This window comes from Falco punctatus, assembly GCF_963210335.1.
Source record: "Falco punctatus genome assembly, chromosome: 1".
Lineage (NCBI taxonomy): Eukaryota > Metazoa > Chordata > Aves > Falconiformes > Falconidae > Falco > Falco punctatus.
Window position 1 is genome coordinate 118,901,294 of NC_137580.1, and position 24,623 is coordinate 118,925,916.

General features: G+C 46.9%; 1 protein-coding gene across 12 annotated transcripts; it reads right to left on the reverse strand.

Moving 5' to 3' along the window:
* Positions 1-1,570: 1,570 nt before the first annotated feature.
* EXOC7 (exocyst complex component 7) lies at positions 1,571-24,623 on the reverse strand. 12 transcript variants are annotated; one of them, XM_080393499.1, is made up of 22 exons: positions 24,443-24,623; positions 23,538-23,603; positions 22,268-22,452; positions 21,499-21,604; positions 20,746-20,968; positions 18,896-19,063; positions 17,853-17,864; positions 12,953-13,045; positions 11,910-11,978; positions 10,460-10,605; positions 9,988-10,140; positions 9,186-9,284; positions 8,528-8,590; positions 8,146-8,212; positions 5,693-5,731; positions 4,576-4,641; positions 4,007-4,127; positions 3,486-3,581; positions 3,142-3,205; positions 2,553-2,594; positions 2,239-2,372; positions 1,571-1,825 (listed from the first exon to the last, which is right to left on the reverse strand). In XM_080393499.1, exons 1-22 carry the CDS (start codon positions 24,500-24,502, stop codon positions 1,723-1,725), a joined length of 2,175 nt encoding a protein of 724 aa, XP_080249625.1. In that variant the 5' UTR covers positions 24,503-24,623; the 3' UTR covers positions 1,571-1,722. The 12 variants fall into 12 exon arrangements, with proteins under 12 accessions (XP_080249625.1, XP_080249626.1, XP_080249616.1 ...); XM_080393500.1 differs by lacking the exon at positions 17,853-17,864; XM_080393490.1 differs by lacking the exon at positions 11,910-11,978 and having other exon boundaries at positions 24,443-24,622.

The window sequence follows — 24,623 nt, forward strand, 5'->3', positions numbered from 1 at the left end:
AGCCTGTCCAACCTGCTGCGTTTCAGGCATTTGCCACACCGCTGAGAGCGGGTGGTGTTTCAGAGCATGCTCGGGTCCAGGCTGAGGAGGAAGGTCAAGGGTTCAGAATAACCAGGAGCTACCTGAAAAAAAGCTGTCTGTGGAGACAGCAGCCCAAGCAAGCGGCTGGGTCTGCCACAGCAGGACCTGCTTTTGCATCCAGGCTCTAACATCCAGCTCCCATGTGACATGGGGCAAGACAGGTTGTCACCTCTCTGCCCTTTGCTACTCTGTCTCTCTTATCCACTGGCATTGTAACTGCCGGGGGCAGACCTTGCCCTGGATGTGCAACCCTGACTGCCCCAGAGAAACAGCCCATCTCACAGCTGTGACACTGCACAAAGCAGCCTCCCCTGCTAGGACAAGGCAGGGTTGGTGGACACACAACAGCAGAAGGGTTAGAACACAGCTCTCCACCCTTCTGCCGTTCCTTCTCACCCTCCTTTTCGTGCCAAGGTCTGCTGGGAGGTGCAGAGGGCCAGGCAGAGGTGCACACAACAGCTCTTCCACTGCTGGGCTAATCAGACACCAGCGTACATTCACTCCTGTAAACACAGGCTCAGGTGAATAATGGATTTGTTCCAGATTGCAACGTAGCAGCTACCGTGAGCGCTCCTAGCTCTAAATCCTGTATTTCAAGTGCTACCATGGGCAAATAATGCAGAAGATCCCACAACAGAGCAAGCAGCAGGAATAAGTGAGGTGGGAGCAGGAGGTGCCTTGCTAGAGACCACAGAAACAACATACGAGCGCCAAAGCTCTGAAAGGTGTTGCTGTGAAGATGGCAGAGTCCCGCTCCTGCAAAGCCTGCCGGCATCACCCCAAGGCATGTGGGAGAGCAGCACTTGTTTCTCATGTGATGCCCATGGGTTAAGTGAAGGGAACGGACTTGGCTTGCAGGAAAGAGATGCAAGACAAGACAGGAGACAAAGAAAAACAGGGAAGGAAGAAGGTGCTCTGCAGAAATCAGCATGGGAACACTTCTACACATGCTCTGCCCCAGGTCAATGAGGAACAGCACCTAGTGAGGATGCCACCCGATTCTCACTGCTCTTGTCATGACTCCAGCCTGCCATCACCCTGTCTGCTATTGCCTCATGCAGGCCAGAGAGCTGCTACTAGGATAGCTGGTGAAATTTTGGGGTAAAACATCCCCAGTACACAACTAGACTGCAGATCTGCCAGGCACCACCACATCACAGAACCTGCATCTCGCCCTATCATTGAACTAAAGAACAGTTACAAGTAACTCTGTGTGACAATCCTTTGGGATCCTACAGGACTGAGATTCCCAAAACCCATCAGGGAAGCAGGCACCACCATTTGAAACAGACAGCCTCCTGCCCTTAACAGGAGAACCGTACTCATAACAGGGTTTTGTTTGTTTGTTGTTTTTTCCCCACACTCACCATTGTCTGCCGCACATCAAAGCATCAATATTTATACCCAGGCCTGAGGATTTGCAAACCTAAGAGCCCACACAGCAGCCTTTGCTCCAGATCCAAAGGAGGAGGCAAAACCAGCCAGGAGGTAGTGTTTCCACAGGTTTATAAATCTGATAAATACAAGTATAACACCCTGCCCACCACAATGGGGCAGGGGAGAAGGGAAGGGAGTTCCAAAGGTTGCTGAGAGAGTTCTGACTTGTACTTGGCAGCTGGAGAGTACACAACAGCTGGAGATTTATGCCGATGTGTCAAACAGCTTCTCAATCATCTCCCCCACCTGGTCGACCTGGTATTTGATGTACTTCTCTGGGTTCTTGGTGAAGGGCACGTTGCCATATCTGCAAAGGAGGACAACCCACAGGTGACGAACAACAGGAACACAACAAAGAGACCCACTGACCCCTCCTCTGTCACAAATCAGCTCCACTCCAGCATGTCCCACTTGAACCTGACAGGGTATCTTGTCGAGAGCAAGTGACCTAGTTACAGCTGGTCTCCCGAGTTCTACATGAATAGCCCAGGGTGGCTCAGAGCTTTGCGGTAGCTAGAACATCTGCACTCACCTTGACCAAGGAACCAGGGTGACAGCAGATGTCTGCAACTAGTGGAGTTCAGCTTGGGGATGTTTTACTGTGCAAGGTAGAGAAACTAAGACAAGACAACAGAAAAGTGCCCCAGCTCAGGCTACTCTAGGCCCCAAAGACCTCAGTAAATCCAAAGAAGAGAGCACAACGTTGCAAGAGGTTCTCACCTGTTCAAGAAGGCACCATAGGTCTCTTTCACAATGGTTTTCTGTGCCCGGCGGATTTTGTCCCGTTGCTCCATGTCTGGGATTGCCCAGGCCTTCTGAATCTTACATAGCTCCTCCAGCCCGTCGTTAAAACCCTGTCCGAAGTAAAACTCAGTGAGCGCACTATCTGCAATCGTGTCTCTATACTGGGTCTGATGTTCTTCCCCTCCACTGCTGATCACCAACAGGCAGTCATCTCCTTCAGCAGATCTTTCATCTGACTGCCTGTCCCAATCAACCAGGGGATGTTCTTAGGCCATCCAACACCTCCTTACCTTAAACCGTTCCTTTATCATCTGCCTCTCCTTATCCTTGAGCTGCAAAAAGGAGGGAAAGGATTTTTTTATTTAATCTCCAGAAATAAAATTTCCAACAATGTTTGCCCACAAATCCCCATCCAAACTAAGTAATATCCTGCCTACTTGGCCTGAATTCCCTCTCCTAAAGGGAAGAGAGCTGCAGCGAGCAGCACACCGTACATTCAGCAATTGGCTTTTATCTGAAGTAGGTTTAATAAGGGTAATTTTCAGACAAAACAGACATAAAAATAGACCTCTTTTATGCTTCCAGCCCCTTCTAAGGGGAGGTCTGAACATTCTGCAAATCCAAAATAGAAGCATCTGCTCAGGTGAAAATACAAGATTAGAGGCAGAGATTAAAAGACTTGTATGAATCTGGGGCAGGGAAGATTATAAGGCAGCGCTGTGCTCCATCTTGTTCCAGCCACAGTAGTCAATCTGCAGAGCAACACTGGCATGAGACATAAAGGAGTTTTCTGGGATTTTTTTTTTTTTTTTAATATGACAAAGGAAAAGTTTGTGGCAATTTCTATTATCTGAAAACCGTCCTTGCCCATCCTCTCACCTTCACTCCTGGTTGAAAGACAGGTAGATTTCTCTCCAGGATGTAATCTGTCACCTTCAACCAGCTGCAGGTGAAATGAGACAGGAAAGAGGCAAAGAGGAGTTACTCATGCCTCACCAGAACATCAGTCTTCACCCATGACCCAAAGGCTGCCCCAGACAATACACACCCACAAAACTTTCCACAGTAACCCCTTCAAGTCAGATTAATCACTTGGAAAGCAAAATATTTTGGGTTTAGACAAGTTTCTGGTTTAGGCTAATCTCTCCCACTGCTCCAGCAGCATTGGCTCCCAAGCTCTCAAACTAACAAAACTAAGGGAACTGGAGAGGATGTCACCTGACCTGCGCTGGTAGGTCTGGATCTGCTGTTCAATAAGCTCCCGGTAAGACCTCTCAGCTGTCTTCTGTGTCACAGCTACCAACTGGATCAGCTCAGATCTGAAAGAACAGAAAACCTGAGGAAGCACCTGAGCCAGCTGCTCTCAGAGCTGCTTGCAGGATGGAAACATTTCAAGCCCTTATAACAAATACTTTACTGCCCTTTACAATAAAATGGACCTTGAAATGCACAAACTGGGACAGAGAAGCTACTCTAAGTTACTTTCCAAAGCTACATCCTCAGTCCTCCCAAGATCAAAGGATGCTCTACAGCCTAAGGCATCTCTGATGCTTTTATCTTCTGCTCTTGTGTAATGTAATGGTTATAATAGTGCAAAGCTTTCAAAAGGGCAGTTTCAAGAATGGAAGAAACAGCAGAGGTGAGACAGGCCAGCAAATAAGTGCACTCAATGCAGAACTCTGCTCCAAAACCACGCTTAGAATTAGCCTGGACTTCAGGGAGATTTGCCCAGATACACACTTACTTTTCCAGAGATTTCAGAATGTAGTTGTAGTTGTTGTGCAGAAAAATAGCACTCAAAGCTGGGTCTTCATAAACCTTAGATTTACTAAGAAGGTTAAGCTGCAAGTTGCCCAGTACTTTGCCTTAAAGAGGGGAAAAACAAAGAACAAAAAGTTTTGCACTGAAACTTCTCATTCCCGACAATTCAAACTGAGAGCTCTGTAATGTTGCGGTGGGCCCACAGCAAAGTGAACAGCACAGCCCCAACTGCACGTGCAGACAAGGGTATAATTACGTGTACTTAAACCTGTAATGAGCATTACACTGATCTTTACTCAGCAAGTCACCAAAACTGGTGACAAAAGCTCTGCAGCACAGCAAGCTGCTGCACTGTGCTTTGTCTTATCTAACTGTAACAGTCTGAAACTTGCAGTTTGATGCTTTTTTTTTTTCATCCCTCCCATCAGACCCCAGCTCAAACATGGAAAGATCACATGGACTAAGAGACACAGCCTGTGCTCTTCACCCAGGAAGAAAACAAGGGAAAGACAGCCAATGGGGCAGAAATGGGAAGGTGTGCAGAGTACTCACAGATGTAGGTGCTCAGCAGACGCCTACTGAACTCCAAACTGTAGCTACTAGCTGAAGAGCTGGTCTCTGAAAACAAGAGAGTTGTAGGACAGTTAACACAGCATGGGGAAAGGGGGTATGTGTGGTCAGCCTGCCTCTATTCAAACAAGCCTCATCCCCGTTGCTATGGAGTTAGTGCAGAGCTTCCGTTGACAGTGAAATTAGCTCCCTGCTTCAGTGCTACTTGTCAGCGGCTTATCCAGGGTGAGGGTGCAAGAGCTCTGCACCCCTCAATCCCTCTATCTGCATCTAGTGCTGAGCACCCCAGCAGAAATCTCTCCTTTCCTTCCTAGTGCTCAGACTACATCCTCTTGATCAGAAATAGAGTCATTAAACACATCTTCCCCATCCCTCTCTCACCACCTGAAAAGGGTTTGTAAGCACTAGAAACTGGCAATCAGAGAACAAATGAGCTGGAGCTGTTAACGGCAGGCACGCAACAGTAACTGAAACAAGCAGAAGGGCTCTGGAAAGCTTCAGCCATCCCCATGGTTGCTGACAGGCCCTGCTTGGCTCTCTATGAGGGACTGTGCCAGCATGGGAGCCTGCCCTTACAAGCAGCGACTCCATGCTGGCACATGTCCCTCTGTCTATGCGTAAGGGATGGCTTTCTGCCCTCAAGGGCTTGTGGGCTTGGGTCCCACAGGACACATCGGGTAGCTATCTCCTCCTCCCCTCATCAGTTTGGCAGCCAGGCCTAGCTCGGGTGGTCCAAGTTCATAAGCACCCCATGGGAAAGGCCTCCAGGCTCCTGTTGCTGGGAGTTGGACAATAAGGAGCCAAGCACACATGGGATAAAGCACGATACCAGCTGGGCCAATTTGCTACCTGTGCCAAACGGATTTAGTGCCATGAGAGTGTCTTTAGCCTGTTTCAGCTCATGTGGCATCCCTCATTGTCTGCTGGTGACAAGACCTCCCTATTCTCTCCAGCCCGCTGGCAGGAGTTACTCACCCTCCCCTTTCTCCCTTTTCAATTATGTGTTAATTTATTTACCACTCCTGGAGGATAAAGAATTAACATACATCACCAGAGTCCGAGGCAATATGAACAGGTATGTGTGGGTAAGTCTGCTTACCTCTGGGATCTAAAGGAATATTGTATGTGTCCCCAAGAACTACGATTAGGCAGAGCAGAGAGAACAGGGGAGGGAGGAGAGAGAAAAAGAAACGCAAAGTGCAAAAAGACAGGTTAGAGACCACCATCCCTTTGAGAACAAAGCAGATATTAATACAGAGCAGCCACAGACAGCTACACAGGAGAGCAGGCAGGAGTCCCTCCAAGGCCACAAACAGAGTGCAGATCACAGAGGAAAGGCAGATTCTAACCTCCTTCCCCTGCTAGAGACATTTTTTGTATTTAGCAAGACACCTCATTCCAAATGAGTTCAAACTCACTTTCGAGGGAAAGCTTCCCCTCATGCCGGCAGCAGTTTACTGGTCCCTGAAATGAACTGCACAGCCATATATAACCTTCCCAAGAACCTCAACAAAGCCATCCCACCCTCACTCTGCACTTTAGCATCCCCCCATGGCTATACAGGGCCCTACAGAGCCATTCAGCGGACGGCAGCAAGGGATTGGCATCACTGCATTTAACTGATCAACTTTCCTTGCCTTCAGTGGTAGCAAAACCATTACAGAAAAAACTCCATATATTTCCCACCACTTGGGATCACTGCAAGAGTTATCTAACCCAACTCCAGATACCCACACCTGAGCCAGTAACTGGAAGCTATCATTAGAGATAGTCACCCTTGGCACAAGCCAGCATCCCAGAGATGCCTCTGTTTGCAGGAGCAACTCCCCTCTTAAACTCTGCAGACATAATCACCTGTCATCTGATGATGCTTAGTGATGTTAGGTCCAGTGCCAGACAGGGACCACAACTTTACCAACATTCAGTAACCAGTGTCACTGAAAATGAGAACAGCTCTGCCCTGAGCAGGTGCCCTATGTTGGGTCAGGCCTAGCTCTCAGAGCAAGCGACAGAGCTGCTTCTGCACGAGAACAACATTGGCAGAAAGCAGGGAGCATCTGGCTGCAGATGGTCCCTCTGGCCCAACTGCAGATGGAGAGAACACAATTTACAATACTTGAATTGTGGGTCATCTCATGCATGGTTCTGAAGTACTACATGTCAGCCCAAGTTACCAGATCTGTTGCAATTACACTGACTTCAAGCTTTAATAATTGAACAGACGGCAAAGAGGCATTTTTCCTCAAGCTGTCTTTACACAGCAGGACCCCTCTATACTCGATGGGACACCCAGTCACAATTGAAAACAGCTTGTGTCATGGATATGGCTACATTTTGTTATATGACTGATATAAAAAATAAAAAAGCCTATATGCTACCTTTTGAATCAGCTCCTATAACTGACCTCTATAGCATGACAATGTATCAACACTTTGAAACCACAGTGCTGACACCACCACACAGGGAAGCACATGGGAAACAACTGGTTTCTCCAAGAAAAAAACGAGACCACCTCTTCGACCAAGGAGAGAGAGTCGAGGCCTGGGAGGCAGGCTCTGAGCGCACTGAGCTTGCAAGTGGAAAGGGCGCAAGACAGTGGCTAGAGGAGATGTGGCAAGAAGCAGAGACATCCCAGCTTCAGTTAATTTAGAACTGGCAGAATTTTCCAATCAGGAACTGGAGATAACAGTCTGGAGGCAGCTGTAAGCTTCCTTCTTCCCCTGCTCCTAACGAGCTCCCTAACCCTCACCAAACACCAGCGAGTGGCCTGTGACCCCTCAGGTCCCTGTGGCCCCTGAATCTCCAGTTTTCCACCTCTCCAGCCTGCTCTATTACAACCTACTTGAAAGCAGGAGCTCTGCCAAGCCTGAGGGCTCACTACAGAGCTGGGAGCTGCTGCTCTTACGGAACAAAGAACCACACTCTAGCCAGTACGCAGCAGCGTCCTGTTACATGAGGCAGCAGCTCTCAGCTTCCGATCTAGGTATTTCCTTCTGGAATCAGTCTCTTTAGTGTTCCGGAGAGCAGAACTAAAACTTGTCTCTCTGTTAGGGCATGTGGCACACTAATAACTCATGAGTCCCAGCTTGACCATGGCTAGATGCTGAGAATATTCTTGCTGCTGCTGTTACATGCTGACCAGAAGATGTGGCAGGGAAAGGAGACAATTCGTCAACACACAGCCTAACTAAAGGTAACTCAGCTGGATCAACCACCCTCACTCCAGTAGAGTCACAGAGGACCAGCCCAGTGTCAGATCCGAAGCTAAATGACTAAGGTATCCTCTCTTGATACCACATAGCGGATCAACAATAAACATCATCCCAAGTACCTGACAGGAGCAAGGCCAGCAGGGAAGCTGTATCCCTTGGAGTTCTCCAGATAACCAACTACATGGTCATGGCAGGTTGGAGGACAAGACAAACCACAGGGTGAAGGACAGGAGGAAAACAAGCTCACAGTGCACATTAAGGTTTGATCTTTTTAGGGAAGATGTTCAGACAATTTGGGGAAGGAACTGCATGCCCAAACAAGCCCCATGCACGTATGTACCTTGTGATGCCAGCATGGCACCCGCCGTCTCCTGGAAATCCAACAACTGCTGTAGGAAAAGGATAGCCTAGAAGCAACGGAGGGAAGTTACAAGCAACTGACATTGTGTTTCCTATGGTCTGCTATTAAGAATCATGAGGGACCACTTGTCCCTCCAAACTTAAAAGCCTTCAAGAAACAAATCACTACATTCCTTTGAGTTCCCGGGTTTTACCCAAACAGTCACATCATGGCTTAGCAAGGATAGCTAGCTAACCTCTCCACGGAAGCCGGTTACTTGCCCTTCCAATACCAAGACAGCTTAACTTAAGAAATTTCCCCACTGCTCTTTATAAAGGTTCTTCAGAAACTGTTTTTCCACAAATAATGGTTTAACACATACGTTGCTGGTGAGTTCATGAACTGTCCCGTCTTTTGGCATGTTATACTCCTTGTCTGGATCATTCTAAGAGGGAAGAGTCAGATGTAAGGTAAGCACGTGCAGAATTTGAAGGCACCTACAATATAACTGCTGCTGCAAGTGAGCCACATCCTCAGACCTGGCTCTTGCAGTGCCATCTCCTGGTGCTCAGAAACCACAGCTCCTATGCACCAGCAGCTCAGAACCACAGGGGTTTGTTCAGCATGCGACCATCAAACATTCAGCCCACCCACCAGGCAGTGCATTCGCCAAGCCAGTGATACACAGGGACAGTTTAACAAGAGTCCTTCAAAACTTTAAGTCAGCAATTTTCCTTTCTTTTTGAATAGGATTAAATTCAGAGATCGACTTGATATCTGCAGAGGGCTGGAAGTTTATGTCAAATCATTTGTTGTATGCCTGTTAAGGCTCTTAGGCAGACACCTCCTGTATTTGAAGTCAGTACCAAGCATTTGATACATGCAGCTGACCATCCAGATCAATCCAACAAGGTCCTACTCTAGATTCAGAAACTATGTGTTCTCATGGAAAGCTGAAAGCTAAACTGGGGCTTCTGCTCAGAACCCCCACCTTCCAAGCCTGCTGGTCTTGCCAGAGAGAACATTGAGGAGAATCCTACCTTAATGTTGTCTGCAAACTCTTCCAGTGCCTTCGCACCAGTGGTCTCCATGGAAGTGATCAATCCTGGCAGTTTGTTCTTAGTGCCTGCGGCAGTTCCCTGGAATGGTTCCATAACAGATCAGAGAAGGAAAACAAACAGTATGTGAACTTTCACCCAGCACCCATCCTCCCTGATGCCCCACCCCAACATCTCATTCTCAGTTCTCTGTGTGTCAGGAGAATATTTACAGTGCTACCACCAACACATGAAATCCTGCATTCTTCTGCCAACCAGAAAAGGAAGATGTTGTGACCCTAACGGTGACCAGGACTTGCTACCTCTCATGTTTCTTCTTACACAGTACCTGATATAGGAGGATGGTGCACCACAGTCACCAGCTGGAAGCAGATGGAAAGGAGCTCTGCTAAATCTGGATGCCATATCTGATACCTGGAGAACCTTGTGGCACAGTCCAAGCAGGCTTCCCTTCAGAGCAGCCCATTGTCCAGGCATCAGCGAGCATAGTCTAAGCTAAGCTCAACAGTATCAGAGATGAAACACCTCAGAGGCTATGTACACAGCAGAATAATGTAGACTGTCCATCACTGGATCATGACTTGAACTGAACAGAACTGCTGCTGAGATGCTGAGTTGCTGGCTGACCATCACAGAAACGAGAAAGCTGCATTTGTGTCACTTCCAGTCCATGCTGGAGAACAGAAGCAGCACAGCTTTGTTCAAAGCCACTGTGATAATCCCTTTCAAAAATTTCTCCAGACAACCCAAGCCACAGGACCCTCTCCAATCCCATCACGCTTACCTGCAAGACCTGGTCAAATTCTGGCTTCATCTGCTTAAGGTGCTTAAGGATGGGGAAGATTGTGAGCACAGCTGAATAGTCATGTCGGATGATGGCTTTCCGGGCAGCTGAGACAATGTTATCCCCCTCCATGATCAAGTTATCTAATGATTCCTGCAACAAAGCCAAAGTGTCAGAAGGAAGCAGCATGATTTTTGCCCAGGCAGCACAAGGGGCTTGATGCAGGATACCCACTAAGGATGCCAATTTAGCTGATTGGTCATTTGCAGTACCCAGTGACTGACTGAGCACAGGTTCTCCAGGGCCTGGTGCAGGCCCCAGTTCCTTAAACAGGTCCTGAAGGACAATTCTAGCAGAGGTGGTGCTCTTGGGCACCCACAGCAGGTGGTGGAATCTACATCCTCACAATGAGGGGAAAAAGACTTTGTGCATATTCTTCACAAGAGAAGCCAAGCAGAGGTGCTCAACTGACCTGGATGAGAGAGTCAAAGGTCTTCTTTTGGTGGTGCTCTGGGACAATTTCTGTCAGGAGCTGGTATTCACTCTGGGCCAGTTTGACAAAGGCACTAACGCAGTGAATGTACGCATCAATCTCAATGTCGAAGACATCATCCCTCCCTGTAAGGGCAAGATGGCTTTAAGAGAGAATTCACACTGAGCTTCCAGTAGTTCTGCTCACTCCAAGGCCTTGGTTTACACAAGGAGCACAAGGTTCTTCTGGAAAAGGTTCTGGCTTTGCAACCATCCTTGTGTGAGAACAAGAGTCATCTCACCAAACCTGGCCCTGGGTTTGTGCATGGGAAGCTACGCATACCCTGCAAGAGGCATGCAAAATCATCTGCTGTTCAAGAAACAGGCACATCAGGACACCAGCTCTTCCCAGCCTCACGACAGAAGGCAAGTCTGGAGCTCTTCTGGGATACTAAATTTAATGAAGGGCTTGAACACAGAGTACTAAACTCAGGAAGGTCTGAGGTAAATTATTCAACATCTCTGCTTGTATTTTTAGAATTCTTTATCTCCATCCATCATGCAGACGAAGAACTGCCATTTTGCATCAACATTCCTGGGAAATCCAGGCTGTCCTAGAAAGCAGCCTCTTCCCACAGGCCAAAACAGAAGATAAAAAACAGGCAGATGGACATTTAAATCCTATGAAGCAGGACTATCAGCACAGCTAGGTGAGCAATCTGCCACACAACGCTGCATACAAATGCAAATATTCGAATAAAGATCCCTCAAAGAACCTAAGTGGCAGGCATGAGAAGTGCCAGTACGATACAAGGGCCCACACCAGCTCATGCCAACCATCATCTGGATGTGTCAGCAGGACAGACACAAGCAGACACACACCATCCTGTATTACTCAGACCCCTGTAGTAACCACTGTCTTGCGATAAGATTACACAGAGAGGCCTTCTCTAAGCCACAGACTGCTGCTCCTCTCCTCCCAGCAGCATATGCAGCTTTTGATGGAGAAAGAACCAACTCTTCTCTACACTGCCAGGTCCCTTGGGTTGATCTTTTAAAAGGTTACGGTCAGCAGGGACACACAAATCTGACGTGGTTTTACAGGCCGCCTGCGGTGCTGTATTACTGCATGTCGCACGTGGTCCCTTTCCCGTTTGCTTCACTTCAGCATCAAACAAGCCAGTAGCTACCTATAGGAAAGTGCCCCTCAGCATGGTGGCCACCAGTCTTTGGTTGGACAAAGTTGGGGTTCCCTGTTTGAGGGCTTGGGGTGTGTGTGATTAGTAGGAGTGAATTCTACTGAGAAGAGCCAGAGCTTCTTAGTCAGAGAAGGCCCATGCTCCAGGACTGCCCACAGAGACGAACAGCCACTGGCTACAAAACTACTGTGAAACATGCTGAAAAGAAGGGATGTTAGCCAGCTTGTTATGAAGTGACAACATGGTACTTACCCGCAGCCGGCCCATGCTTGTCGCTCAGGGTATCGGAAAGGTGTTTAACTCGTAAATCATGCTCATGACCTAGTGAGATGTCAGCCGGCACAAACAGAAGGCGCAATTTATCCAGGGTGGTTACAGCACGGATGCTCACACTGGCTGGAAGCTGCTTCAAGCTTGGCTTATTTGATCTGATGGACACTTTTTTCCCTATACAGTCCCAGGAATGCTACCTGACCAAATCCCTTTGTTGGGCTATGTAGCAGTAGCAACCCTTTGAAACCTGATGAGAAGTGAGAGTTATTTGTTGGGCCACAGGAGTCCCTTGAACCTCCTGCCATAAGTTCTGAATGGGACAGAAATCCAATTTTTACCCACAACCATTACAAATCCAAAAATCAAAGCCCATCTCCTGCTCAGCACAAGAATTTCCACACACACACACCCCAAAAAAATGAATTGTGTTGATCACCTTGGGTTTAGTGGACTACAGTATAGGTGCTGAAGAGATCTACTTTGGGTACATATGTAGCAGGAGGCAAAAAGGTCTTACAGATGCTTTGAAGCAAGTGACCCCTTCTCCTTTATCTGGTACAACCTCTATGAGCACAGGAGATTAGAATACGGAAGACAACCACTTAGGTAGGTCTCCACGAAGATGACACACCAAGCTAGTTGTGGTCTGACACTTCAGCATCAGGTTTGGAAAGGTCACTACGAAACTGAATGTCTCAAAGTCCAGGCATCAAGAAAAGGGAACAGAAACACCACAAGCAGATGTCATCACAGGAGAGCTTCCATTAGCCAGGGGGCTGTGGTGGGTCAACTGCTTTAAGGTAACATCCTTTCCACCTGTATTCACGTTTACAAAGACTTTGAAATTCAGACACTAAATTCAGAAAAATAATTTGGCCCTCCAGCATCAATTTGGCTCCCCAAGAATAGCTGTACCTATCCAATGCTGTCCACCAAGCATGAGGCTAATGGAAGTCCCACCTGGAAAAGCAAGGCTGATACACAGAGAAAGTCAAGAGTGAAGTAGCCAGAGCTGTGATTACCTTCCATAGGTATGAGGTTAGAGGCCCCCTTTTTCCCATCTAGACCATGCTGAGAGTACTGTTTCAGAAGGTTCTGAGCCTTACGGATCGTGCCTGTCACCAGAGCCAGAGAGAAGAGACAAGAAGACCTAGAAAATGAGTGAAAGAAAACAAACCCAGAACACCAGCCCTCCACCAGCAAGTCACCTGGGCCCAACAAGAGGATGCTGGGCACCAACGGGCATGCTCAGTACAGGAAGGTGAACCCCAAACTCATGTCCAAGTGTGCAGGTAGTCTGGAAATGCCATTGTGTTTCCCTGCTTTGAGGGTGAAGGCGTGAATTCCAGCCACCGTTACAGAATCAGGGAGTGCTCAAATCAGTTTCATGAAACTGTGTGGCTGGGTGAGAAAACATGATCAGAGAAGGGAAGCAGTGAAGCACCCTTCCCTCTAATGAATTTATTTAAACCTGTAGTCCGCATCCAAGCGGAGCACAAGGTTTGTTGCTCTTCCTCAGCTGTGCAAGCAGGGCTTTGCCAGTACAGACAATTCCTGTCCAGCAGTATGTTGCCTGCTCCCCAGAGCCACAATCACAGCCACTTGGTTAGAGCTGCAGAAAGAGGTGCCTTTCTGAGGGGTATTTTCAGAGCATAATCAATACAGACCCATCAGGAGCCCCATAGCCAAGACAAGGAACGATCTCTGGAAGCAATAAAAGGGTGACAACCTCTGGGCTCGAGAAAGCAACTGCAGCAGCAATTCCCATCACAGCAATCACAGGATAATGAATGCTGCCCACCCATGTCTAACTTGCATTAAGTCACCCTAATCCCCAAGACACTTCTCTTCTAAGGAACTGCAAATCAATTAAAACCATGGAAAAAAAAATAACACTGGGTTAAAAGATTTATACTTAACACACACAAAAAACAGACAGAACTGAACAAAAGCCAACGCTGGATATAGAGCTAGAAAGCACAAAACAAAGCATTAATGTGACAACTGAAGACTAAGCACTGTTTCCACGTTAAAAGGTTAGTCGTCATGCAACAAGCTACAATTATCACAAGCACATGGACACCCTCTCACAGCAGAGCTTTGCTGTTGCCTGCACAACAGGGAACAAAGTTTTGGGAAGGTAGAAAGAGTTTCTATAGGAGATTCAGATGAAACAACTGGGCTGAGTAATTGAAGAAGATTCCAGGAAATAAAAATGCTGCTGGCAAAATTAAGAATTGTTCTTCTGCTTTAAAGCAACAAATACTTCAGACACACACAAAATCCCTACTTCAACCAGTAACTGTGAGCCACACTGCAGCCTGGAAATGAGTATTGGCTGCCCATATGCTGAGGATCGCTGTCCTGAGGGGAATCCTAAGTACACACTGCTGGAGAACAGCATCCCAGGGTGCAGGACAGCTTCATCCCATGAAGGGATATGCAGCAGAGGGAGGAAACTTCATGCCTCCCAGACTGTGCATCTCTAATGGGGGAGAACAAGAGAGAGAAGTTCCCACTGAATTACCAAGCTGCCTTAACCTTGTGGACTTAATAACAGAATGTGGTTCCTAAAGAATGTTTCACTGGCAACATTTTTCTTCTATCAGTTTGGAGCGTACTCAACCATTTAGTGGAGAAAAAAAATCATATCCATAAACCACATTCTTCTAGGGGGAAACTTCTCCCCTACACATCCACACCAGGGAAGGTGGGAAGACTTACACACCCTTGCTGTGCTGATGCATTTGCTCCTAGCTTCCATCACGTGATCAAATGAGAGGACTATGCCTCTTTTTCTAAGTTTCCCAATACTCTTCACACCCAACACTTCACTTGATTCTTAGCTACTTTCAGAAACCGTAAGAGCTTGGTCACAGCAGCAAGTTCCTCTGAGCAAACAGGGCTGTAGCAAGCTCTGGAGATACACACTAAACTCTTCTGGCTGTTACTGTGGCCCAGCTGATGTAGAACAGCTCAGCCCAGGTACTGTTCTTATCAGTTCTTATCATCTTTCCCACTTTCAAGCACCCGGAGAGGGGGGATGGGAAGAACAAAAAAACCCCAAAAAAACAAACCAAACCCCCCCAAAAAAAAACACGTAAATTGATGTGAAATCCAAGCAGACAGTAAGCTGCTGCTGCTGTCAGTAGGACCTTGCTTCACAGGTATGCAGTGCACGTCTCCACAGCCCACCCTGACAGCTTCTTCTCAGAGAGCTGAAACGCCTCTGCTGTATTTTATTTGCACAAGCACAATTACCTGTGTTTACAGTAACACACACCGAGTATTCAGTGTTCATGGGCATCACTTCAGTGCTGCTCTATCCCTCTTACTTAGCATTGTAATTAGGCTTTAACAGATTCTAGTGGAAGCCAAATGCTTTTGTTCCATGATTGTTTTCCCCTATTAGGCAGCTCACGAGCCAAATGGGACTGTGTTTCAACTGCTAATGAAAACATCACATTCAAGCTAGGCAGTGACCAACATGGGAAGCTGGAAACAGGAACCAGGAACAGGCTCTTTAATCTGCCACACAAAGCCTCCACAGCCTGCCTTCAGGTAGCGCCTCACAGCTAGGTAAACTGGAGCATTAAGTAAACTGGAAAAGGGCTCTCCTATAGCTTGAGGAGAACCCCCAATACCCCCAAGTGTCAAAAAACACCTGAAACTTTTGCTCCTGTTGCCCAATTGTTAAATAAAGCAGCTTTTGGGCATACATGCGGCACAGTTTTCCAATTGCACATTTTTCTCCTGTTTCTCTCTTCCATTAGGCAGTTTTTAACCAAGCAGAAGGGCAACACGTCCTTTTGTCTTAAGTATGAGCTGCAGGAGTTTCTGTAAAACTGGCTAAAGCTCTCTGGCTTTTGCTTGTAGGCAGCCAGGCTGGGTGCCACATCTTCTGGCCGTGTTCTTCCCTGGCAATGCAGAGCTTCTGAACTACCTGCTGCTCTCCCATCAACAAAAGAGCACTGGGTCTATGGGCATCACAAACAAGTGGTATTTCCCGTGCCTGTATTTGCAGCAGAATGATTTGGGAATCTGAACATGCTTGCCCTCTAAGACAGACTGCTGACATTTCAAACAGCAAACTGCATAAAACAAAAAAGACCACAGATTGCTTCATCAGTTCAACTTGACAAGTTTCATTTAAGAGAAGACAACTCTCCTTTTTAAGCATCTCCAGCAGTCAGATTTTCAACTGCATGCTCTAACAGGAGACAGCACAGGGTACACCAACAAATGAAACAAATGAATTTAAACCCTCTGAAATGACATATGGGTATGGAGCATGTTCTCCAGAATCCAGGGGAGAGGGGAGATCTCTGCCTTGTTATCCTATCCCTAATACCTCACCTTCCCTTTAGCTGTAGCCTCTCTTCCACTTTTCTTTGTGGGTAAACAAGTTTAGTACATCAGATTTAGTTTGTTATTTATCCCTTGCATCAGGTTAAAAGTGTACATTGGGGTGTGCACTGGGATATTCTTCCTTAAGGACTAAGGATATCAACACACTTGTGGGAGTTGTGAGAACCCCCTTGACTGAAACCCAAATTGGCAGAACTTGACTTTACTTATTGAAGCAATAGCACAGAAAAATATTCTTTGTCCATAACTGAACAAAGGTTAAAACCAGGGGAATCAAACACCACAAGAAGAGCATTGCTATGAAGAGGGCCACTGTGCCAGTGTGAAGAAGGTGTAAGACTTCCACCTCAAGAGCTGTCCTTGAAAGCTGATGGAATTGCAGAAAAAACAGTGAATACCTGCTCAAAGACTATTTTTTCCCCTCCATTTTTAATTTCATTTAAGTACAATTTAGTAGCCATAAGAGATGGCTGGTGTATGAGGTTTAACCACCCTGTTCTTCAAGAGCTACAGTCTGATTCTCTGTCCTTGTTCACGGAAGACTGGAGACAAATTAGCCACCATTTTTTCTTGAGATCAACAATACCCCAATAGATCATCTGAAATGCTCTTTCCTTCATACACCGCCAGCTCCATAAGCGCATTCAGACTGTGCTCTGTGCCTTCTACCCGGCCCATCTCACAAACTCCAATTAAACTGGGCAAAAAGACATGAAAATCTCCTGGAAAACCCACAGCCAAGACATTAATGGTAAGTAATTTTGTACGCCCGTACGCATCCATTTTGGAGGATCACTGTTTGCTTGTGGTCTCAAATGTGTGGGCTCCTTTCCATACTCTCTATGGGAGCATCCAAGATCTCATCCAAGAGACTCATTAAAAAAATCCTAATTATTTTTAATCTCCCCATGAAAAAAAAAACATCTCGATCCCTGACTATTTACCTAGAGCATAGGGGAGATGTTATCATTTGGCAGGCTGCTCAGAAACGTCTGCTGACTGTGCTGACTTCACAACAATCAGAACCCACAGATCTTTTCAATATCAGGTAGTAAATGAGAACTGTGGGACAAATCTGAAGCACCCACAACCCCAGTTCCCTACAGCTCAACTACAGATCCCCAGCTGGCATCTTTCGAGTGGAGAGCTACTGAACCACACAAAATTTATTTTTACCTATTGTAAACATGCTGCTGGGCTGTTCAGGAGCTGAACACAAGTGACTGCCCGCATGCTTAGGAGCAATTTTAAACACTGTTTTTCTGCCATTTGCAGCATAGCTAGTTCTCCTTAGCAGAAGGATACTGTTCTGCAACTTGTACATCAGCTTTCAGAAACAGCTCCAGGGCACAGCAGCAATGGCACAGACTGATTTTAAAAGACCAGAGGGGTGATCTCCAGATGTCAGAGCCTGACCCGGGCAGCCCTCCCTCTCCAAATATCCCAGGCACACCCTCTGCTTTAGCAAGAAGAGGCCCAGCAAAGCCTCTCCACAAAGAGAAGTGAAGAGAGTGAGCACCAGGGCCAGCACACGCACACATAGACACACATTACCTGGGATGAGGACTGCATTCACATCAGGATTATAAAAATAAACACAACACAATTAAAATGGGTATTTCTTTTCCTCCCTTTCCCCACCCCACCCATTCCCAGCCCCTACTCACATTTCTTATTATTCTCCTGAACCCAGTAAGAGTAATTGGACAACACAGGGAAAAATACTAGGGTGGGAGCATATCAGCCAGGTAAACCCGCAGAAATCTAAGCTTTTCTGGCTTTCATCGCTATTACAGATGAGACAACAGGGTGCTATGACACACAGAAGGACAATATTATTGCACTGGTGTGGGAGGTAAGTGGTAGCTCTTGCTGGCCCTCCTCCTGGCCCTGCTCCCACTAGATGGCACATTACAGAAATGGGAACTCCAGTCTGCACTCTGGTACACTGGAGTGACTGGACTCATCGGCTGCAGAAAATGCAGCAAAACTCAATTATGTGGAGAGGTGAAATAACCCACCAGCCACATTCATAGCTCTTCCAAAGACAGGCTGAGGCAAAAGCTTTAACAGCCCTTCCAAAATTCAGAAAGCTTTGAATCTCATTTCTGTAGGCACCTGCCTAGTCCCTATCTTAACTCCTGACAAGTTCTTAGTTTCCTAGCACAGTAATAGTTTATTCATAACTAATGACTAAAGTGATGTGGCTTATGAGATCTGAGTTTTCAGTTTTGCTGTGGCACAGTCTATATTCCATATGCCAAGGCTGAGGACAGGTGTTCTCAGATCATATTCTTTTATAGCATTCTCGGGTCTCTTTTATTCATTTCTTTGTTAAGGCAACAGCTTTTCCTCTCCCTCTCCTCCCAGAGAACAAACCTAATGACTTGACAAACAAGAGACATAGCATCTTTAATCTCAGTGCTGAATCCAGGGCAGAGAAGAGATGCTTATCTCCAAAATCTCACCCCTGTTCCTGTCCTAAAAGCACGTTTTAGACACAGAGGCTACCTCAGCAGTGACAAAGCCTGCAGATATGTATTCAATATGCAGGCAAGATGATACACAGTACAGTGATCCCCCCTTCAGGGACTCACCTGGTCTCTTGATTGGCTTCTTGGTGGGGGTATCCTTCCTTTTATTCTGAATGGCAGGGGAATAAGGCACCCCTGTGGAGGAACTGTTCTTACGAAAATGGTCTTTCAGCCCCTTTATGGAGCGGTCAAGCTGGACAGAGCGGATTTGGAAGTAAACAGTCATGAAATCTAATGAGACAAGATAGAAACAAGGTTATACACAAACAGGGAACACTATATAGCAAAACAAACCTTTCCTGTAACACTCTGTGCCCCTAAGAGCACTTACTAGCTTTGATATGGGACCCCAGGTAAGTGTTTTTCCCTCCCAGAGCCTCTCCTGTTTTCTTCAAAAACTTTTTCTTCCTTCCCCTGCAGTATTCATTCCAGCCCTCCCACCACATACAACATTAAGTCTGTGCACCGCTAGGAAGAGCACATCAGCTGTGAAACTAATGGGAGACATTTGTGCAAGACATTGTCAATTTAAGTGCTCAGTTTCTAGCATGAGTGACTTTACACACTTCTCAGGATTCAGGGCACTCGGGAACCTCAGGAACGAGGTGTTCACCATTTGAAAGCAGAATACAAACCAACTAACAAAATACACTATATATGCTTAAGTCATCTTTGATCATGAAAAAATTCTTAAGAAGCTTTTAAAGATGTTCATCGTGCTTGGTCAGCACAGTAATTCCCACTCAGAAGTAAATCATTGAGGTGGAGGGGAGGGTGACTCTAGTAGCTATATGTCTGTGAAAGCACGTTTCCTCTAACAAGTCCACAGTCATTCACTCCCAACAAGAAAGTTAAAGGAGTATAAGGCTGTAGGCACATAAAAAAAACACATGGACCTGTGGGAATGAGTCCAGAGGAGGGCCATGAAGACAGTCAGAGGGCTGGAGCATCTCTCCTGTGAAGACAGGCTGAAAAAGTGGCATTGTTCAGCCTAGAGAAGGGAAAGCTCCAGGGGGACCTTACAGTACCTAAAGGGGCTGGCAAGAAAGCTGGAGAGGGGCTTTTTACAAGGATGTGTAGCAATAGGACAAGGGGGAATGGTTTTAAATAAGGGAGAGTAAATTTAGATTAGGTGTAAGGAAAAAATTCTGTACTGTGAGGGTGGTGAGACACTGGGCTACTGGAAGGTGTCCCTGCCCAGGGCAGAGGGGCTGGAACCAGACGATCTTTAAGGTCCCTTCAAACTCAAATCATTCTATGATTTTGATGCTGCCGAACAGGAAAGAAGACACATGCAGACTAAAAGTATTCTGTGCTGCCTTCCCCCAACCCTTCATCACACTTAATGCAAAGTGTTCTGTTCATAAATAGTTCCCAAATAGGAGTAAGTGACCACTGTCTTGCATGTTTATAACACCTGAGCACTAGATAGTTGCAGCTCCATCAGAAGGCATTACAGATGCAAGTTAAATGGATTTCTGCTTAGGACAGACTATGCATTAAGATAATTTGTGCTTTATTTACAGAGCTCTTCTCTTCATTATATCCACCAGGAGATCATGCTGTTCAACTGACAAACCATCACTTCAGTCTCACTACAAACACTGTAAGAAAAGCAATGTTTTAAGGTGACTGAAAGGAGATTGAACTACTCATCTAAAAGGTGCCACTAAAGCAGTCACTAGATCTGCTAGCGCTGCCGGCTACCAGCAGCAGTGTGACTCGCAGCCTGTTAGCCACAGCAGCACCTGAGCAGAGGCTTCGTGGCTGAAGGCGTGTGATCTACAAGGCAAGCTGTGCAGCGCTACATACAACCCTCAACACCCTACTTTTGGTCCCAAACACGTGTGAAGTAGCTGGAGAGCACTCACCTGATACAGAACTACAAGGGAGCAACACATAGCACTACCAACCTTGATTCCTGCCGTTTTCCACCAGCCAGCCAGAAATGCGGATTATATCATGCAGGACATTCTCCGGGAGGTGCTCCAGTGACATCTCCTCCTGCGTCTCCATTTCCTCATCCCCACTGATCAGGTCCAGGATGAGGATGGGTGGGACTGGCTTGGTGTGTCGTGTCATCAAGCTGCGGAACTCTGATTCCAGGGACTCCTTGCCCCTCTCAAAGAGGGATTTCTGGCACAACACAACAGAAGGACAGAAGCAGCACAGGGCTTCTATGATCAGTCATTCATGATTATTTCTGCATAAGAATGTACTTCCTGCAGCGTTTCCAATCACTGTCAAGTATCACATCCTTCAAACTCCAACAACACTTACAACTAAGAGACTTTTAAAGTAAATTAAACAAAAAAAAAATGCTTGGGAGTTGCTCAGTCTTCAAGTGGGATTTAAAGAGATCTCTCATTCTGCTCAAGCAGTTGAAGGACTGACAAGAGCTACTCTGGAAGAGGTTCTATGAACTCCACCACATGTGCAACATATGCTTTCAGAAGTCCTACTGGCACAATGCATAGAGCACGCAAGACACCACAAGCAGAAATACTGCTGAGTGCACTTAAATGGAAGCCCAAACAATCATTTCTTCAGCTGTGTCCATCCTTCACCAGGCGGCAAGCCCGTCAGCCTCCCACAGCAAGAGAGCAAGCACCAGGGCTACATCTGTCACCCAAATGAGGTTCTAGAGTTTTAGACCCACAACCTACCACACGGTTCAGCTCCGGGCTGTCTGGATTGTTGTCCTGGAAGTATTCCACTGCCTTCTGGATTTTGTCCATGCAATTCAAGTATTCCTCCAGCCTCCCAGTGGGGCTGAAAATAAAAACAAAAATAAAATGCAGTGCCCCAGAAGCTAAGAAAGAAGATATCAAAGCAAAAAGTAACAAGGAAAATTTCAATTTCCTTTTCTTCAACTAGGAGATCATGGGATTCCCTTTTGCCTCCACTGAGTGCCACAGCAGAATACCCAATCCACCAGCAAGTGCAGAAGTACTGATGACTGAGCAGCACACAACTCTCAGCCTTGCCTTCCTCTTCCAGTCAGGCCCTGATGGGAAGGTAGAGGAAGCTACACATTCTACCCCAGAGAATGGCCATCACAACACCCTCCCGGAGACTGAAAGCAGGGTCCAGAACAGTTCCAGTTCATCCTGGATGCACCAGCAACATCAGCAGGGCAGGAAGAACCTTTGGGAAAAGGGTGGATTAAGAAGAGAAGTCACCAATGCTCACAGGATTCACATGGCAGCATGTCTGCAAAACCTGGAAGAGACACCAGTGTAGAGTCTGAGCAGACTTTGCCCTCTGGGGATTACTGAAGGTCAAGTCAAGCAGCTTTATTGTAGACTGGTGGTGGGCAAAGAGTGCGGGAAGGGTACAAGAAACATTATGATGTTATGAGGTGTGTGGAGTCAGCTCTGTTCCAAAAGTTCAATAGGATGAAGCTCCCCAGCAGTATCTAGCTGCCCAACTCACCCTTCCTTTATGATCTTCTCTGTGTCCTTAGCCACATGGTAGTAACTGATGACGTGATCCAAGCAGGACAGGGTCTTCTCCACATTCTCCTGCAAGCGCTGAAGGTTCTCTGTCTGTTTATGGACAGGGATGATGGAGTTCTCCAGCTTCATCAAACGACTTTCAAAGGAGGAGAGGATAGAAACCTACAAGCCAAGAGAGGAACAGAGAGCTAAGGACATCCTTCCACACAGATCCATACAGTAGGGTAGTAGTCAGAACAGGGCAATCTGAGACCTTCAGTCTTGGCTTCTCTTTTTTGGCTCCGCTACTAATTTTCCTTGGTTCCTTAGGTGGGCTCTTTAATCCCTCTATGCCCTAATTTCTATGAACAATCACAGAACAGATCACATGCCATACAGGGATGGGCCAACCTTGAATTAAATGTTTGTAAAGCATGAACATAATATTCCAACAGTACTAAGGAGGAGCAAAATGTTATTTGACAGCAGAAAACAAATCCACAGAAACTGCCTGGAAGCACCCGGGGTAAAAAGAGCAACAAAAGCATAAACCAGCTGCCACTCAGCACCATACCACTAAGACCCAAACGTGAAACACACACATGAAAGCACAGGACCACCATAGTGAGAACCTTCTTTTCCATCATACGCATTTCTTTTTTAAAAAAGGACTATGATATTGCTTCTGAAAGGCAGAAAATCTTAGTAAGCTCATAAAGGGTGCCTTAATGTCATTTTTTTAGACAAAAACATAATTCTTTCAAGACTGACTCCTATGTTATGCTTTTCACACTTCTCTGGCAGTGCTTCTATAACTTTCTCAAAGCACTGAGCCCAAAACTGGCGATAGTATACTATCCAAGGGTTCACGAACAATTAGAGCACAGTAATTGCTTTCTACCTCTTAAACAACATTACCCAAATAAAACTCCAAACAAGACCTGACTTTATGAAGCAACAACATGATGTTGTTACACAAATTGTCTGGGGTCTATTAACACCTCTTCCCAAGAGAGAGGACAGACTGTAAAGAGATGAGGCCAACAGCTCATTTGAGCCCTCATCAAACTGGGAGAGAAGCTTAGGACTGCAACATTCATCAGTTTTCCCCTTTGACCAGCCACTGAAGTAAAAAACACAGATGCAGAGCAAGTAGTTCATTACTCTGCATTCCTCCGATGGGCACAATGACAGCCCTGAAAAAGATTCTCCTAAGAAAAAGCAAACCGAGGCCCAACATTAGAGCTGAACTTCAAGGACCTTCTTACCATGTTCTTTGTAAGCTGGTCACTCTTCTCAAGGCTTTCTTTGATAAAGGACAGAGTTTCTTCTTCCTGCCAATATGATGAAAAAACAGTCTTGAATCCTGAACACTAAGCTTTTAAGTCACTAAACATTATGTGTAGGTTTTTACAAGTCCTGGTAAACACTGCAGCAAACCATGTTTGGTCTGATGCTGAGGCCACATTTTAATACGCTACCCCTTAACAGATATCAGGGCAGCTGACCCACGATCAGAGACATATAAAATTAAGAGTGATGTTTTTATGGATTATTCACATCCCTTTGATACCATGACCCCAGGAGCCTTCGCACACTAAAATCACAGCCCAATATAAAATGAACACTTCTACCACAGAGGCACACTGACTCAGAACACACGTTGCCCTGCCACAGAACAACACAAGTGTTGCACTGACACCATCCAAATCCCATACACAGCCACAAATGCAAGCGGCCAACACAAAGCAACCACCAAGGCCTGTTTTCAACTCACCGAAGCCCAGAGATAAGGGACACGGCACCCTGCAAAGTCTAGCCAAACAGGCTGGACCTGAGGACCTGAAAGGCGAGTCCCCAAAAGCTACCAAGCCCTAAAGGGGGGGGGGGGGGGGGGGGGCGGGGGGGGCAGGCCCGATGTGGAAGGCAGACCCTTGACCCTGAAAAACCAGGGCCCTAGGCCCTGAAGGGAACCCAGGGATGCTGCCAAGTCCTGAGAGGGATGCCCAGTCCCTTAGGGGGGTCGCAGAACGCTCCCAGGCCCGGTGGGGACCTCCAGACCAGCTCCCAGCTCCATCTCCCAGGCAACACGCCGGGACTGCGGGCCCAGCCCAGCCCAGCTCCCAGCCCAGGCCCCAGCAGGGCCCGCAGCAGGGCCCGACCCCAGTCCCACCTGCTTGAGTTTGTCCTCGATCTCCCTCCTGCGGGCCGACACCTCCTCGGTGGGGATCATCCTGCCGCGGGGCGCCGGGCCCACGCTCCGCCGCTTGGTCCCGCTGTAGACACCACCGCCCGCCGGCCCCGTCACTGCCGCGGCGCCATCTTGAGAGCGGCAAGGCGCGCTGCGCACGCGC

Coding starts and splice junctions, on each gene's coding strand:
- EXOC7 (XM_080393499.1), bottom strand. CDS start 24,502: ATGATCCCCACCGAGGAGGTGTCGGCCCGCAGGAGGGAGATCGAGGAC. Junction 3,206..3,485: donor ATCCAGACCTACCAGCGCAG/GTCAGGTGACAT, acceptor TTTCACCTGCAG/CTGGTTGAAGGTGACAGATT. Junction 1,826..2,238: donor TATGGTGCCTTCTTGAACAG/GTGAGAACCTCT, acceptor CCTCCTTTGCAG/ATATGGCAACGTGCCCTTCA.